Here is a 19,009-nt window from a genome sequence, read left to right on the forward strand (position 1 = left end):
TAAACAATTTTCGAAGCTTATCCAATAAATTCCCTATGATTTTCTTAAGTTTAATTTTTCACATCTCACTCCTCAGGTTAGGCTATTTTTCGTAGGAGAAAGGAAACCTCAAATTTTCGGATTCAAAAATGTGATGGAGGGGAGAATCAGAAAAATTCTCACTTTCGTAAAACGTTAAGTTGTATCTAAAATTTTCGGTAAAATATACTCAAGCCCTTGTAATTTCGAAAAGACTCCAGTTCCCTTAGGATGACAGAACAGATACAAATTTTATAGCGCCCCTCAGATTGCATTTCTAGAGATCTAAAAGTACTCTGGATAGGCTTAAAAGTGTTTTTCAATGTATTTAGGAGGAAACCGCCGTTGGGTGTCCCTGGATTTTGCCAAAATTTTCAGGCAAATCGTCTCTATGAGATTAAAGACACTAATCAATACAAATTTGAATGGATTTTTAATTACATAGGAAATAGGTTTTAATAAATATTTATAGACAATATTAATTAACTAAAGGTAATTTTTAATATGTATATATTTATTAGCTTTTTAAGTATTTTACATATGAATATATTTTCCCTCTTCATCCTTTTAAGTATGTTTATTACGGTGTCCCCAATTAGCTATTTAAGCTAAATACTCAAGACACTATAATAAAGGTTTTGTTGTTGTTGATTTTTTGGACAATTCAATGACGTACTGAATGTCCAACCTGCCTTATACTGATCTTCGAGGTGAAGTTATTTTCTATTTTCCTCAAAAAAATTCATTGTTATTTCTATGAGCAATCTAGAAAAGCGCACCCGACATACCACTCTGTAACCAGAGGAGGCTGAAGGGTGTAGAGTTAAAGAAGCCAACTATAAGAGAGCCAGAAAGCAAACAGGAATCTGAAAGCACGGAAATCAGAGAAAATTCTCCACTCTGTTTTATGGGAACATTATAGAGGAGCTGTCGCGCGCGCGAAGCGCACGCAGTGGAGCACTATGGGTAAGAAAATTTGCTTACCTATGCATCCGAGAAATTTTGGTAGTCACGTGACCGTACGCCCACCCGACCGTCCGCACCACAGGCACACCAATGTAAAATAACTCAATCAACAGGTATGGCTACCCAAATGCAGCTCAAGGTTTTATTTGGCAGGAATTCGCATGGCCGCCCGGACTTTTGGAAAGAAAAAACAACAACAAAGTCCCTTCTTTTTTTACGTTATCTTTGATGTCTACACTCACGTGGATAACAGAGAAAGAGTTAGAGCGAGTGATTGCAAACAAAGGAGACGAATTTCGTTGCAAGAAAAACATGAAAATGTCATAGCGGCGGTGATAAAATGAGAAATGCTAGCGGCCAGCAAGGAATTTGGTTTTGGGGGAGAGGGGAAAACCGGAGTACCCGAAGAAAAACCTCTCGGAGCAAGGGAGAGAACCAATAACAAACTTAACCCACATATGGCGTCGACGCCGGGATTTGAACCCGGACCACACTGGTGGGAGGCGAGTGCTCTCACCACTGGGCCATCCCTTGCTCCCCAAATACATTATAAACGACTTTTTAGCTCTTCATTTTCCACCTACTAACTACATTTACTTGGCAGCTCGAAATCTTAGGGGAAGCCCCACACAGGTTCTGAGCCACTTTAACATTGACAACTATAGACCCTTTCAAGATATTTTTAACCTTTGACATCGACCAGTTAGAGAAAAATCCATTGACACCGCTAAAAAAGAGGCCAAACAATTGCGACGTTTGAGAGTTATTTGTTGAAAAAGGACGAACACATCACCGTCCAACTTGGCAGGTTTAATAACGTTAGGGCTCTCTTTTCAATGGTGTCGACGAACTAAGCTATAGAAAACGTTTTCCGTGTTTGCATAGCCTGATATAAACACGAGAGGGGTTAGGAGAATTCGAGACTGTTACGCAAACCCGAGACGAAGTCGAGTAATTTTATAACTGTGGAGAATTCTCCCAACCCCTCGAGCGTTTATATCAGGATATGCAAACACAGAAAAAGAGGTTTCTATCGATTTTATAAAATAACTTTCCCGAGAAAAAAAGCAAAACTCTTTTGTTTAGGGCATTGATTAAAAGAGAAATTCTTACCATTCGCGAAGTCTTGTACACGAAGGTTGAACGCGTAATCAGTATTTGTTTTGCAAAAAAGATGCTTTCCGAAATACAGGTTTTTCTCGTTCAAAAAGTCAGCTCAAGCGACAAAAAATTGACACAGCATGTTTCCAAAGATTTCTCAAGTTTCAACTCAAAACCTTTTTCAAAGTCGTGCTTACGTGATTAGCGCGCGAAAAGCAAAACATCTTGACGTCACAACTATGTTTACATACTCTCATCCAAACACGCCTCTCGGCCTATCAGAGCGCGCATACTATCTTAGTTATTTTATAATAAAACATATTGATTTATATCGCTTTCTCTCATTAAAATTTCAAAATAAGTTTCAAAAGTGTGAAGTAGTAAATAAATACTCGCATAAAATATATTTCATTTCCCATAAACACCCAATACATAAACCAATATTCCAAATATTCCTAGTTAATATCAATAGACTTTTTTAGTTTGTACGTTTTTTCCAATTTCAGACCACAGAGGATTGTTTCTTTCAAACTTCATCCACGTGCATATGTGCGCATAATTTATGAAAGGACAAAAGGCAAGATCCCTGTTGAATACCACATGGCCTGGATAAAGAAAACAAAACTTACAAGTTAAAAAAGTCTATTACTTTGCAATTGTCCTCAAATATAAAACAATACGGGCTATGTTCTCTTGGAGTATGTGAAGACCATGTGCTTTTGTAAATAATCCCTGTAGTCAAAGTCTGTAAGAATTAAAACTGTTTGTTTGCTGTTATTGAGGCAAAAATCGGCGTTTGAGTTGGAACTGAAAAGACACAAAATCGAGCAACCTGAGGTGGGTTGCCTGTGTCTAAGGTTTAACAACCTGGGTATCCTGGATGGCAGCAACATCATAACAACTGCAAAAGCAGTATTATCGTGAACACGATTATTTTTTCCCATATTCAATGAAAATAAAAGGGTTTTAAGAAGAGCACAGATACATACTTCAAATTCACTGTCAGCCCACAAAACGGGCTGGCTACTATAGTGTTATCTTTGTCCATAAACATTAATTTCAAATTCTTCATCCACATCGTCATTTTCTGCAGCATCATTTCCTGACAACAGCTCCTTTAATTCAGTGCTACCATGTTTCAGCTCTACCATCTGCTGTCCATTCAATTTTGAACTATCTGAGTCTGAGACGAGAAAAATCACTGTTGAGGGCGCAATTTCAATTCCATAGGGGGACAGCCTGCGTAGCACGGCTTGAAAGTATTGTAGTATGGCCAAAAAAAAAAAAGAAGGGGTGCACGAGGGAGACATGCGAGGGAAGAGAGTCCACCAGCAGCCCAGGACGCCAACAAAAAGTTTTGGCAGATCACTCAGTGTTGCCAAGTTGTTGGGAAAGAATTATGTGCTGCTTAAATTAATTATTTTGTGATTAAATATTAATTAGAAATTGACATTTGTAGCGCGAAGAAGATAGATTTCCTGACATGAGATTAGTAACGCTATAATTTCGCCACCCACCTCTTGTTGCCTTTGTAACTACATGCACACTTATTCCCATCAGGCAAAGCACGAGACCAAAAAAATTGACAGTTGTCATCTTATCTCCAGCAAATTCAGTGGCAAGAGATAATGTGCACACTTCCTGAAGAATAAAGTAATCCAGGTAAGAGGTAGAAAATACGTAAGCCCTAACAGGAGAGCCTTTAGCGAGTGGCCTGGGAATACATGTGTCTCACAGGTGCCTCTCATCACTCTCTGTCTCTAAGGATGGAGCAAGTGCCTACCCCGAATAACAAGTTCTGTTTCAATACCTCTCTCCCTCTCATAGAAAAGTCGGAACACAGTTGGCAACAGGTTACCCTGGCAATAAACCCATCCTTGTGTACAGTGACAGGTCGCAGCGACAAATCGTGCCATGTGTACTGTAGAATTTCTGTGAAAATATTTGTCTCCGTGACAGAAATTACCCACCGTGGCAAACTGCACAAATTTAGACTAATTTGATTTTGTGCCACTTGTTGCAGAGTCAAAACTGGGTCAAGGAGACAAAGATTTCCCCAACCTTCTCCAGTAAACACAAAGCGATTTACTACTACTGATGTGTTGCTGTGGCGTGTCAGCCCAATGTGTGGTAGCCACATGTTGCCTAATGTGTTTTGACCTCAAGGGTATCCTACTCAATAAAGACTGGGTTTCATTAGTAGAGAAAAACTTTCATTTACTTACTATAAAACATACTCTAAAAGTGAGGCAACACCCAGCTGCCTGGGGAGGTGGGGGGTATGCAACAAATGTTTATACGGGGAGTCTCCAACCAGAGGTCCAACCCCTTACCCTTTTATATATCATTTTTCACAAAAAAGGTGCCTCTTTTGCATACCTTCTATTGACAAATGGTACCTCTTTCACAAATCTTGTTTAGAACTTTGCATCCCTTTCAACTGCTGTAAATCATCGATCAATCACAAAAATAGAACGTTCCCCGACTCCTCCCCATATAGGCCATTACAGGGAGTACCCCCCCCCCCCCCCCCTGGGCCCACAGGGGATCAGTTGGGAAAACAATAAATATCAAACAAAGTTCAGAATGAAAAATAAAAGAGGTGTGACATATAGGGGTCCAAACAGCTCCTAGTGAGGGGATTAGCCTTTCTAGAGAAGGGGCATAAAACATACTTAAACACTGTCTTGTAAGAATTATAGTCATGGCTATTGGAGCTTACCTTAAATATCCCTGATATGGAGAGTGTTAAGCTTGATGTATGAGAAAGCAGCAGAAATTCGGAGACACTGATCATGAAGGCCAGAAAACAGCCAAACATCACCATTGAGATAGTCATCCAAAGGGTGTGGCCATCAGGAGCATTGAAGAGCTTTGGTGATACAGCTAAATGTTGTCCTAAAACAACAAGGTAGTCACTTTGAGTAGCAGTTCTGATGTGATTGAGCATTCAATTCAACAAGCAAATATATTTTACACTGGTGTCTACCACCATCACTTTGCCACACTGTACTAAATAATATAATATACAACTGCAGTTTAGGCGTCAAAAGCTTTTGTCTTTTAATACTATTAGCCAGAGAAAATTTAAAGTGGTGAAAAAATAACATATACTGCTTTAAGCACAGACTACATGTACATTGCAGCTCTTGTAAGTAAATAATGTAAGTAAATAATGTATACTGAACAATCAAAATGCAGATTTAACTTTTAATATTTTTATAGTTTAAATAATTGATTTACAACAGTAAAAATACTTAACACCTCATAAATTAACATAATTAAATTACTGTACCATTGACTGCAAACTTTAAAAGTAAAATGGCTGCAGGTAAGTTGTGTTAAAAAATAGAAAACCTACCTTCAATGTAAAATGCCAAGGGGATCAATGTTAATGTCATGAATGGTTGCAAATGATACAGTGTGTCAAGGGGATTATGGAGACCTAAAAAACATTATTTGAAGCCAAAATAAGCTACAGTAAAAAGTGTAAGAAAAAAATTATGTTTTTTCGCCATGACATTTAATTAACTCCTACCTAATTCTTGTTTTTGAGTCAAAATTTGTGCTAATGTCCACCTCAGACCACTCAGTCCTGATGCAGTGAGAGCCTTGAGAAAAATTAAAATTAAACAAAAAATACACTGATTTAAACTTTATTAGACTACGCCCTTAAAGCCCCAGTATCCAGATAAAAAATTCTACAGACTAATCTCCTCACATTCCTTAAACAATTAGATCAGAAAATTTGATCAAAGATCAACAGATTTCCCCTTTGGTGACCACTTCAAAGAAAGCACGAAAAGTTGCAAAGAAAGTTGTCAGCTTTACAACTTGCCATCTAGGCAACATGTAGCTAGGATGTACTCTTAACTAGCCCAAAAAAGAAACCGTATTATGAGCAGGATTAATTAATTAACCAACCCCCCCCCCCCCCCCCCCGGTTAGCTCAGTTGGATAAGCACCGGTCTGCCGAGCGGGAGGCTGCTGGTTCAACTCCCGCCCAGACCAACACTCAGGATCTTTAAATAACTGGGAGAAAGTGTTGCCTTCGTAAAGACATCTGCAAACGGTTAGACTTCCTAGTCTTCTCGGATAAGAACGATAAACCGTAGGGCCCATCTCATAACCCTTGCATATATAAATTCTGTGGGATGTTAAAGAACCCACACACTGTTCATAAAGAGTAGGGGACGTAGTCCCCGGTGTGGTGGTCTATCTCTCATTGGGGGGAGGGGACTGTTACGCGCCTGCAGTAATTTGCGTCATGCTGCTGCGCTGACCCTGCCAATAACTGGCGAATCTAATAAAATAAAATAAAATAATTACAGTTTATATTCTGTGACTGGAATTCCCCCCCCCCCCCCCCCCACAAAATATTCACTTACCAATTGAGCAAGTTAAGAAAAGGCATAGTGAGCTGCAATAACAAAATCCCATAGCCCTTTGCTATCAGACACTACCTTCTTTACACAATTCTCTTTATTCTGTGTTGACAATGATATATAAAAAAAACTATTTTGGACACTCTAGGGACTGACAACCTCAGCTGTAAAGTACCTCGTTTCCATGGCACATTTTACATGTATAATTATGTGAGACATTTCAGAAATAACTCATGACAAAAGTGGAGAAACTTTCTCTAATATAGACCATAGTTAATTAAAGTGAAATGGTTGGGAAACCCTTTGTTATGTGTTTTTGTTAGCTTTTTTGAACCTGACCATGGACAATGTTCAATAGCATTCGTATCATTTTGAACTCACTGACCAATAGAAACATTGCATTAATTTATTCAGTCACAATTTGTTGACAAAAAACAAAGGATTGTGCACAGTCACAGAGCTTCCAACATAACCTACATCACTATTGTTTTCAACTTTGATTTTTGCTGGCTTTCCTAACCAGTCGCCTCTACTAACTATGTATAGACTGGAAAATGTTAACTTACTAAAATGAATCCCTCTGCATTAAACTCTGTGGACTCAAAAGTAAAGAGGAACAAGCCACTTGCTATCAACAGAATGATGGCCACTAGAGAAAAGTTCTGTCAAAGGAAACAAGACAAAAAAAATATGGTTTATTCACTCGTGGACTTGCTAAGATAAGTATGATGGCAACATAAAACAATGTGAATATTCAATAATAATAATAATAACGTTAATAAAAAACTGACATAATTTGAATCCCAGTAACTCAAACCATTGAGGAAACAAAAGCTTTTAGAGACAATTGACAGGAATTTACAGTGAAATTCAAACTTCATTAAATTGGATTAGTTTTCTCTCAAATGCATTGTAATGCATCCTGCTGCCACAGAAACATCTCAAAACAATAAACTATCACAAAGAATCTAACTTTTCAGAAAGAAGAAAACTTCTTTGAGAAAAAGTTATATTGTATTGACCACCAACATGGCCGGCTTGTCACATGGTTGTAAACCAAAAAAAACAAGGCTTCAAAAATTATCAAGGTTCCTTTCTGTTTTTTTTCTATTAGTGACATAACATGAATTAAGTTGTTTTTTTATTCTGGGGACTTTGTTTCAAAGATGTTGCTTAACTGAGGTTCCATTGTTGCACAAAGCCACGCCAGCTCTCTTGCCTTCTCCAGGGGTCCGCTGAATACAGCATGAATCAACTTTTCTGTGCTTTATTTTGGTACTTAGCCCTCTTTTCCCAGAGACCAAAATAATTTTTATTCATAGTATGGTTTCTGAGGTCATTACAGTCTTAGAAGCAACTTATGGTGCTTTCTTTAACTCATAATATATACACTGTAAAAGACTTCCTATAAGGTCCTGTGCCACACTCATCTAATTTGAGGGATGGTTTGATTTGTTTTATTGCAGGGGGGGGGGGCATGGTGGGTGTTTGTTTTTCATGTAAAAAGTGGGATTCTTAGAGAAAAAATAATAATGTTGGGTGCTAGTTATTATATAATCCTCTCCTGAAAGAACTGATGAAGATCTAGACTGCAAAACAGTCGGGTTTTTTCTCAAAATCAGTACAGGAATCAGCAAAGCGTGCCATAAGAGTCTTATGCGCGCAGAGCACGCGAGCCTCATCTCTGTTTTCAGCCTCGTTCCAGACCTTTTGTTTGACTGCTCGCGCGTACTTGAATACGCAAAAATACGGACTGTTTTGCAGTCTAATGAAGATCCTGTCATAGCTTGACTTTGAACAGTGCTGTTAGTTTTTTACTCAATTATAATACAGTGACTTCTATTTGAACCTACCCATTGCTCCAAACCAAACAAAAGTGCAAACATCAGAATGAAAATAACACTAGTGGATTTTGTCATTGTATACCTACAACACAATATGAGTTACAGGTTATAATAATAATAATAATAATAATAATAATAATAATAATAATAATAATAATAATAACAATAATAATAATAATAATAATAGTAATACATGTAGTAATAATAATACTGTTACTGACAACAACATGAAATTAACATAAAATCAACAATGCCTAAGCATAATAATATTGTTTGAAGGGGTACATCTGAACAATGATAATATTATTCAGATAACTAGTACAGTGCAAGCAGTCAAAAAGTAAACATGCAAAATGTTCACTTATAAATCTGAAAACCTTTATAAAAACTGATATGGAAGTGAACAACAATATGATTACTTAAAGAAGCTACGAACTAGATTGAAGTTACAGTATCTAGGACTCTAAAGTACACTGTATAAGGTGCAGAAGGTGCTAATGTGTACTGTATACAGGCTGTTCCTTCAAGTAAATTAAAAAATGACTTACAGTATTCATTATCAAAACAATATTAACGAATTACATAAAAACTTTTTAAAAACATTTTAAGAAATTTTAAAAGAGTTAAAAAAATATTATGAAATCTCAGACATTATCAAGTAAAAAAATTACAGTATGAATGTTCTATAAATACAATAGAATTGTTAATTTATTATCCATTTAATTATTCATTAAAAAAAATACCATATCAAAATATGTTACAAGTTAAACAGAGTTTAGCACTGATGGAGTCACTCTGAGAACCCTGTGACTCCTTAAAGAGCACAGTGATGCAAAATAATTTTACAGTGAAATTTTATAATCATTTACTACAAAATAAATAATTCCTTGTGTAATAATACTCAAACAAATAATTGAGTACAAAACATTAGTAGAAATCATTATGTTTTATAACTGCCACTTTTAAGCCCTGGTCATATACAGTTTTGAAAGGGGTTTTAGGAGAGCTTATAAATGAAGTGGCTTATATCCCAGGCTAGGAGGGTTATATATAACAGGAATAGAATAAAGCGCTTCAAGACAACCTATTGCAGGGCTGATCAAAAATACATTCTACTTGTACTCATGGTTGTTAACCCTTTAAGTCCCAATAGTGACCAACATCAATTTTCTCCTAACAATATCCATACACTGTCAAGAAAAAAGGTTAGGAGAATTAATGAAATGATCACCAATTGAAAGAGAAAATGCATTGATCTTTTATAAAATTCTTTCAACTACTTATTGAAGGAAATGTATGGAGATCAGTTTGGAGAATTTGTATGTGGATTTTGGGACTTAAAAGGGTTAATAAAGCTTCAAAATGTCATAACAAATGCAATAAATTTCAATACAAGCAGGAGGTGAACATAATTATGTTAGAGGTGAAAATTAAATTCAGGTAACATTTTTAACCAAGGTTGATTTTCTATTTCCTTTCTCTCTTACACTGTACAGCAATTGAGAATCAACCTACACGTACGTATACATCAAAAGATTCTAACCTGAATTTCATTTTGACCTGTAACACATACATGGCTAAAAAAAAAATAAGTGCATTCTACATGTAGCTTGTCTTTTAGGCAAGCAACTCTTACTTTCTGTTGCCCAGGGCCAAATCTTGCTTGCCTTAGTCAATGATTTTGTTTGTGAATGGACTCTTGCCCATTGGGCAAGTAACTACTGCTTTAAAAGTTGCAATGTACTAGCCCAGCAAGAAAATCTACCCATCCTGGATTACTGGACCAGAATTTTTTTTGAGCCCTGATACATCCAGGAGGAGCTTGGCAGTTTAAAGTATTAATGCCTTCTTTTGTAAACCCTGGATGCCAAGCCCAAGTTCTTCAAAAGCCAATTAGAATTAGTACAACATTCAACTTTTGACCCACCATCAATTGGAAAACATATACTTTAACACAGAAAAACCTACGGAGGGGTCAAGGTTGACATTCATCCACAATTACAAGGCAAGAGTTGACCATAGTACAAATCTGATACTTACAATGATACTGTTATAAACATCAGACTCCAGTTTGAGCAACCAATATCCAATGCACAGGCCATTGCTGAAAGATAAGTCACATTCGATTTACATTAATCAGCACTGTAAAATTTCACAATCACAGAAAGCGTCACCTCTATCAGAATTAACTCTGAGCCTGGCTTCAGTTATCCCTATAAAACTTGACTACGTTTATGTTCTTCTGTTCCCACCCCCATCAGAATTGCTTGTGAGCCTGGCTTCAGTCACCCCTATAAGACTTGAAAAAGTTGATGTTCTTTTATTCCCACCCCCATCAGAATTGACTGCGAGCCTGGCTTTAGTTACCTCTATCAGACTTGATTGAGATAATCCCCTGTACCCAGCCCCATCAGGCTTGGTTGAGCCTTTCACTAGTACCACCCCTCAATTTTCACAATCATTTAATAATTTAATAAACTTAACCATAAAGTCCTAGGAATGATCAACATCAATTACTCCCAACAATATCAATACATAATCAAGAAACAGGTCATGAGATTGAATAAATGATCAACCACCAGAAAAATGCTTTGATCAATTAACAAATTAATTCTCACAACTAATTTCTTTAGGGAAATGTGTGGAGATCAGTTTAGACTTAATAAATGTATGTAGAAATTGGGGCTTAAAGGTTAATAATTTTAAGTATCTCACCTGTGGGAAGAACTCTTTTCATGTAAACAGACCAGGGAAGAACTACTCTTTGTTTCCCAGTTTTTACCTCCCATAACAATCTCAATAAGGCAGCAATAATAAAGACCAGAGCATAATGCACCACTGTGACACTCAAGGGAAAATGAAATCTCTACAGCAGGGATCAAACAGAAATAACTGCATTTAGAAAAATACAGCAGAGGATTGTTGCTGCAGACTTTAAAAAATACATGTACAGGACAGTGATCTTAATAATGGAGTAAAATATGACTTTATGTTGATCTTTTTCATTTCTTCTTAAAATAATGATTATCACAGGTTATCCTTCAGGGTTTTGCTTTCTTGTGCTAATCAGGACTTTTGTTATTCAAACCTCACTGTGATTACAAAATTCAAATATGAAAGGAAAAACGAAAAGGATTCTGGTTGCAGTAGTAAAATGATGCAATTGTGCAAATGGCCTATTTCTTTGCTACCACTGCTGTGCTTTGCAATAACATCATGACCTCAAGTCAAAAATGTAACTGATGTTTTCCTGTTGTTATCTCTGTCATTCACTCTAATGGTCCTCTCAGGAAACATGGGCTTACTTCAGCAGGTTCAGGTGGGTGGCATCTGCAGGTAATGTAATTTAGGTTGATTTCAATCCATGTTGTTTATTTCGTTTCATGGTAATTACATCTGAAAAAAAACTTTCTCAGAATGTATTGTTATTTTCCTGTAGTCTGAATGCTCAACCTTGTCTTGGTGCCACCTTTTCTATAATACATGTAGTCGCACTGTAATACATTTATCGAGCTGCTTCAAATAATGACTACAGCAGATTCTGAGGTAGAATAAAAGAAAAATGTTTGATTTGTTGGTTAATTATTAACAAACCCCAACCCAACCTCCATTCAGGGGACACTTGCCTTGGTCCCGAGGGTGTCCTCTGAATAGAGGTTCCACTGTATAATTTTAATCCTTTTTTCCTATTTAATAAATTTTCCTTTGATTTTGGGTACACAGTTATATGTCATAGTGATATCGAGTTGGAAACAATGAAAAGTAAAATTTGAAGTAAGGGAAAGTTTGAGCCACGATATATCAACTTTGCTTCTAGGTACTGTAAGTTTCCATAATAATATTATTAAGCCTTAATCTTAAATAAGCTTAACGTGACCACAAACCTTTAACAGCCATCTGTTGTAAAATGTCAAACTGATGGAGAAAATGTACATGAACAAGATGTATCCAAGAGTCTTTAACACTCTTCTCAACTGTTGAAAACCGAAGAGTTTATTCGCCATGAGCACGATTAGCTGTAAAGATCGCGAGATCAAAATTGGCAACTCACAGCAGTGAGAGATGTCTTGGTGACGTGGCTGGATTAAATGAGCACAAATTCACAGTGGTCGTCGATTTTGTGCGCTGAAAAGCACTTTTGACAGGCTTACATGAGTTCATTTCTAGTTGTAAAGAATTACTTTGGTTCATAAGCTTGATATAAACAGGAGAACATTGTGAGATCCCACACAACACAAGAAGAACTTTTCGGCAACCATCTTGCTTTGTAACCTCTCGTTTCCGGCACAACGTGACACAACGCCGGAAGAATTTTGTCAGGCTTGTTACCCTCCCCTTCCTTGATACAATTTCCCCGAAAAACTGAAAAATTTTCGATCTGCTTCGGTTAATGGCTGGCAGTTTGCTGTAATTTAGAACTGTGTCTTTGAAAAGATAGCACTATAACTTTCTAAAAACATGTTTACAGTTTGTTTTTTTTTAAGTTCTCCCCCAACCAAACACGTTTTTTGTTGTAGTTGTCTTGCTTGTTGTTGTTGTTGTTGTTGTTTTTTTACAATGATGATAACAGGGTCCATATTTAGTGAAAACATCGTGCGGGATCGGTTGTGGGTATAAATTTCCCCTGTTTCTTCACAGGTGACCCAAGCGTAATATGAGAGTTTGTGTGGGAAAAATAGAGTTTGAAACTTAGATGAAAGTAATGAAGTAAAAGTGATAAAAGTTATCAATAACTTGTAAATATTGTTACCTGGAATCGTTCTTTGCTTTTACGAAGTTTCAGCGCGGTTTGAGTACTTTTACGTCATCTGATCTGACAGTGTAATAATAAGAGATGATGTAAAAGTAGTCAAATCGCGCTGAAACTTCGTAAAAGCAAAGACAACGATTCCAGGTAACAATATTTACACTTTATTGATAAATTTTATCGCTTTTACTTCATTTATTTCATCTAAGTTTCAAACTCTATTTTTCCCATACAAACTCTCATATTACGCTTGGGCCACCTGTGGTTTCTTCGCAAAGAATCCCCAAAGAATCACACTGACTTGTTTTAATGCGCCCGCGGTTCTTGCGACATCTAAGCAACCAATCAGCGCCCTGCATATGATTTGAATGGCGCGAGCTGTGACGTAGCTTCCCCTATATAAGGACGCGTGTGTTGACCTTATCTTTCAGTTTGCTTGTGAAAACCACGCAGACTTGACTTACGTTACTTTGAACAAACATTTAATCATTATGGGTTGTACTTTTAGTAAAAAACACTTCCGGCGCTTCTCAAAGAAGCAAAAGGTGAGCAAAAGTCCACTGCTAATAATATTTGTTCAGAATATGAACACAACTTGTTATTTTGGCCCCGTTTCTTTCTTAAAAAGCGTTTCAGTTTTGTCAACCTTTATCCATTGTGACGTCATAAAGCGGTACGCGCCATTTTAATTCAAATGCGCGAGCTTGCGCGTGTGTCAAGTGAAAGCAATGCTTTGGAGACAACTTGATTGAAATAAAATCTATGATTTACAAAAACAACAACGAATATTTTGTTTGAGTTATACAAACAAGTAGTTCGGGCAATAAAATTTTAAAACATTACATAGCGATATTCACACTCACAAGCACTATTGATATTAGTGGGCCAACCAACAGCGCGGTGGTTCTAATGAAGAAAGATTCTATTTTTTCACTCGTTACAAATCTGAATAACAAAACTAATGTTGTTAAACACTGATGTCGCCTATTGCTGACATTTACAGGAAAATGTAAACACGTGCTGTCGGCCTATTATGACTCTCTCTAAAATGTCTCCAGTAACTTTCTACATTTATGCCTCAAAGTCATTAATAATTCATAAAGAAAATAGAAAGGAAATTAATGTTCAATGAGTGTTTGGAAATCAGATGAAAAACTGGTTATTTTTCAATCCTTAATTTCTCCTTCTAAAATCATTTTGTTTGAGAAGTAATATCAAGCATTTCCCGGTGTACAATTTAACTCGCTCCCCATGGATGATCTGACCGCTGCGCTCTACGTACTATTTGAACGCCTGGAACAGGCTACAGATGAAAGTGACCTCGAAGTTCGTCAAAATACTCCGCTGAGCCCGCGTCGTTTTTTCAGCTCTCTTCTCAGTGTTTCATCTGATGAAACACTGACTTACATGACAAAAAATACAAAAATTAAATTTTTTACAGGGATTTACGTTCACGCATGTGCAAAATTTTGGGGACAACGACAACCGGGTTAAATTAAGGGTCATAAACCCCAGCCTTGCGGGCACCTCATTATAAATTGTGGTCATCCTGGAAAACCGGCAGCAGTTTATTCCCCACCCCACCAACCAAAAAATTTAGACGTTTAAATGAAATAATCCCCTGTCATTAGGGATTCGCGCTATTAAGGGCACTAAAAATTCCCCATCCCAGGCGAGGCCAGTTTCTGTTAGGGAGGGCGGTGACCGAATGCACATCTAAGGAAGAAGTAGCAGAGTAATGTGGGGTCAAAGAGAACGACTAGAAAGGGAAACGAGACACTCCAACCATCGCCAAAACGTGCTTCGGGCCTGTCTTCAGCTTAGACTTTAAAATTCTGTAGATAATTACGCGGGCACTATGTCGCAGAGCCAACTCAATGTACCACTGAGGATTATTTCCTTCGTTAATTGAACTCCTCGGTATAAAGAACGGCTTTCTTCCTCCAGTAATTGATAAGGAATGAAAGATATAAAGACCTCGTAATGGCAAACAATTTCAAGGTTCCACTGTCAAGTCGTGGTCCTTCAGTCGGCGGAAGATGATTTCCTTACATACCAGGCATAGATTAGATGAAGGCGACGCACCAGAGACGATAAGAGTGAGATCGCATTATTTAGCTGACTTACTTTAAAAATATAACCTAGGAAAATCTCACTGAGCCTTAGTCCTCAAGGAGGCAAAAAAATACACGGACCACCATGGGAATTGATAGCCAAACGATAGCCACTGGAGTGTGATTAAAGAGAAACAGTGCCCCCGTCGTACCCAGACTTCTCTTTCTCTTTACATGGTCCCTTGCGCGTCATCACCAGTCACTCGCGTTTCGAGCTTTGCGAAACCATGCGAGAAACGAAGCGCCTGAGGAGGAGGCTGAGAACAGTCCTTTGTCTCTTGTTCGCCTTCGTCCCCCTCGCCTTACGTCTGTTATCATCATTCTAAGGAGGGTCCATCACCTAGGCCCCGGTTGTTTAAACGTTATATAGCGTTATAAACCGGATAAATCTCTACGCAGGGAATATAAGTATATAAAAACAAATTGCTCCAACTCTACCCAGTGATTAGCCCAATTTAGACTAAATTGCCTTCCCCTAATAATCTAGCTCTGACTAGCGTTATCCCTCTTTTGAGCAACTGGGGCCGATCGAGTAGTATTCTTTCTGGTCAGGCTGGTGACGCGGTTCTCATTTCGAACGTAAAGTTGAAAATGTAAAGTTTATTTTCTCGGCCCACTCAATTCTTCACACTGAACGCTTGCCAAATACTGAACAAACTTTAGATTAATCAGAATCATTTTAATCATTGATGTTCTAAACACGGATGTGAATATGAATATTGATTTAATTCTATTTGTGCTTCTCAGATTAATCGCCGATCTGCCTCCATCGACTCGGAGGCCGCGGTAAGCTCCTGGTACCTTAAGAACAACGTAACCATGGCACCGATGCCCGCCGGCCATAAGTCGCAGACAGTAAGACCTGCAGCCATGAAATGCACCAAAGCCTTTGAAGGCTTGGCTCAGTTTACATCCCTTGCTTTCGTGGCTGTCCATAAAGATATAGATTTCATGCCAGACTGCATGACTTATGACGGTAAAGACTCTTTAAAAACCCTTTTCAAAACCTCTTATTTGTCTATTATACTAAGTTTATGTATCTAACAAAGTTCATGTTAAATTATTTTACTTTTTTTTTCAAGGTTTTCACAGCCATGGTTACCATGTAGTGACCATCAAGGCCAAACAATACAGTCAGGTTGCAAACACCATGCGAGTAGAGTAAGTACATTTTGATGTTCCTTACGCTCCTAACGCCAACTGCAAGCACTACAAAGGGCCTGAACGCTAGGGCCAGCCGTAATCCTCCACGCAGCCGTTTTTGTATTGTCACGCAAGAATCTTGGGGAAAAGCGTTGCGTGAACGGGACAAAAAACGGCTGCGTTGTAGGTTAGGCGAACCATTCACCGCAACCCGTGGGAAAACTCTGAGCCACATTGCCTGCGTGACAGGCGTTACCCGAATTCCCCGGTCCCCCTTATAATGCCTGTAGACAAGTCACGCAAGATATGATCTTACCAACTAATCAACTCGACTAAATTAGTGCTGTAGGCTACGGGCAATCTCTCCCTTTTTCCTTAGTCCGTGAAATAAAAAAGAAACGCGAGAAAAATTTTGACCACACCGGAGACTTATCTTACATGTACTGACTTTTTTATCTACTCTTTGTCTTAACACAGCTGTATTCCAGGTGCTTTGTGGACGCTTACCGCGCCCGGAGCCGAGAGACTTCTCGTTATATACGAGACCGAGGAAGGCAGCACGGCCTATTTGCCGGACACCACCATCTGTGTTCGGAACTTATTCTTCCACATTTGCACTATGTGAGTCCTTGCATACTCATTTGTTCGCCAGACTCGATCAAAATGATTTCCCCAGGCTTTTATCACGTCGCCTAAAGAAAAATAAGTATAGCAACTGGAAAAGAATATACCTTCTTATACAACTGATATAACATCCTTTTATAGTCTTCCAAGCTGTTTTTATTTAGTCTCCTTGTCTAGCTATGAAACTTACCGTCTTTTGCCTGCCTCGACTAGTACCTCTGCACTACACACAAACAGCGGGCCATAAGCGCGAGGTCAAGATAGTAGTTTTTTTTTTTGCGTTTTTATGGACTAAGACGAGGTTGAGTTCAATAAAATGAAAAAACAAACGAGTTCAATATCAAGCCATCTTGGCAGAGCAAGCTTGGTCAATAAGGGATTTATTAAATGGCCAAATGCCTAATTTTCTAGTGGGCCCCATCGCAGCAATTCGCAAGCGGGCAACAAGGGCCCATCTTGACCACTCAGGTAGCCAATCAGAACACAGGATTTGCTAAATGTTGCTCGCCTCCGAATTGATAAAATAACATATTGACAGGTGTTGAATTATCTTTTTTTTTTTTCCTTACTGACAAGGTTTGAACATCAGTTGGAGCGTCTGGTGGTGTATAAACCCTCCTGGTATCTGCTGTGGTGCATGGACCACCAGGCGGCAACAAATCAGCATTTTTTCAGGTGAGATACTGGGAGCGGTTAAGAAAACTGAGTTTGAGTAATCATATAACCAGTACTTTATCAAATTCAGACACTGATCCGCTTTTGAAAACGTTTAGCTTTATTGTGTCTTTTTAAGACTAGGGCGGCAAAAGCCGTATTTTTTCTTGAATTACTAGTTCTTTACGGCTGTTTTCACAGCACGCGAAACGATCGAAATCCGAAGAAGTGCAGTTTTTAGTAAAATCGATATCACTATGACAACAATAAACTAAAAACTTTGAAATCGATTTAAACCGAATTTCTTCTGAAAACTGCTACTGAAAATCGGACAACGGGAACTTGATTATGATCCCATAATCGGGTGTACAAAATTTCCTATCATGTATTGTATAGTAACAGTATCTCAAAGTACTTATGACAATTATTATGTTTATTTAGCGATGAAACCATGGAGAAGCTCCGCTGGACCAGTGACGTGCCGGAATATGCCAGATTAACAGGTACAATCAACAGACCAGCGTTATACTAGAAGTAACAAAGACTTTAAGGTAGTATTGGCCACGGGTGGGCTGGGACAAACTGCATTATGGAACTATATTGGGACTCAGTTATTGTTACTCCACGTACTTATATTGGCTATTAAAAAGTTGGGCAGCAAATGAGCATGGGGAGCATGGGGAATAACTCGTCCCACGTTAGAGTCCCAGACTGCAATTCGCCATTTAAGAAGGGAGAAAGAAACTGGGTCAAGTTAGCATTCGCAAAGACTTCTGGGATCGTTACAGGGGACACAACAGTTACAACGGTGACGGCTATTGGCCAGTTAGGAACGGTCCCAGAAGTCCTTGCAAGGGCCCAGTTTCCTTCTAAATTCTAAAGTAGCAAATTAGACTCAACACCCAACTAACCTCAAGTGCAACTTTAAAATGGTTAAACATCGCAGAATTTTTTGAGTTAAATTAACAACATCTGGTTTAAAGAGAATGCAAAACAAAGTGCGTCAAATGAGTGAAACCTTTCAGAACCGATTTTTGCAGTAACTGCACCGAGCCACCGGCTGTTTAACGTACAAAGTTTTATTTTTTTCTCTTGTACTATGCACTTCTAAGTTATTGTATTCTCTGTCTTTCAGGTTTCCCTGGTCGAATTTTATTTTTGTAAACTATCTAATGTTATAACTGTATACATCTTAAGTAAACTTGCGCCAACAGTACTAGCACTTTCGAACACCCAGGTTCCCCTCCCCCGGTAAAATTGAGTAGTTTTCCGATAAAAGCCACATTTTGTCTTCTCCCTGTTGTATTGATCTCCAAAGAACCCTCCTCTTTTTTAGTAAACTGCTGGTATTCAGGTGGTAAATTTACTTTTGATGGATAGGGTGAACAGAAGTGTCCGATTTTCGATTGTATT

The 19,009-nt window shown here is 38.1% G+C and overlaps 1 protein-coding gene across 1 annotated transcript; it reads right to left on the minus strand.

The window, feature by feature from the left end:
* Window positions 1-2,463: 2,463 nt before the first annotated feature.
* LOC140928078 (solute carrier family 35 member C2-like) lies at window positions 2,464-12,586 on the minus strand. The gene is made up of 10 exons (XM_073377799.1): window positions 12,199-12,586; window positions 11,030-11,180; window positions 10,355-10,418; window positions 8,324-8,396; window positions 7,037-7,132; window positions 5,624-5,696; window positions 5,447-5,530; window positions 4,808-4,983; window positions 3,603-3,726; window positions 2,464-3,268 (listed from the first exon to the last, which is right to left on the minus strand). The coding sequence occupies exons 1-10, from the start codon at window positions 12,316-12,318 to the stop codon at window positions 3,120-3,122; spliced, it is 1,110 nt and encodes a 369-aa protein (XP_073233900.1). The 5' UTR covers window positions 12,319-12,586; the 3' UTR covers window positions 2,464-3,119.
* Between the last annotated feature and the right edge of the window lie 6,423 nt (window positions 12,587-19,009).

This window comes from Porites lutea, chromosome 2 (genome assembly GCF_958299795.1).
Source record: "Porites lutea chromosome 2, jaPorLute2.1, whole genome shotgun sequence".
NCBI lineage: Eukaryota > Metazoa > Cnidaria > Anthozoa > Scleractinia > Poritidae > Porites > Porites lutea.

Coding starts and splice junctions, on each gene's coding strand:
- LOC140928078 (XM_073377799.1), bottom strand. CDS start 12,318: ATGGCGAATAAACTCTTCGGTTTTCAACAGTTGAGAAGAGTGTTAAAG. Junction 10,419..11,029: donor GAAAAGAGTTCTTCCCACAG/GTGAGATACTTA, acceptor CTTATCTTTCAG/CAATGGCCTGTGCATTGGAT. Junction 5,531..5,623: donor GACTCAAAAACAAGAATTAG/GTAGGAGTTAAT, acceptor AATGTTTTTTAG/GTCTCCATAATCCCCTTGAC.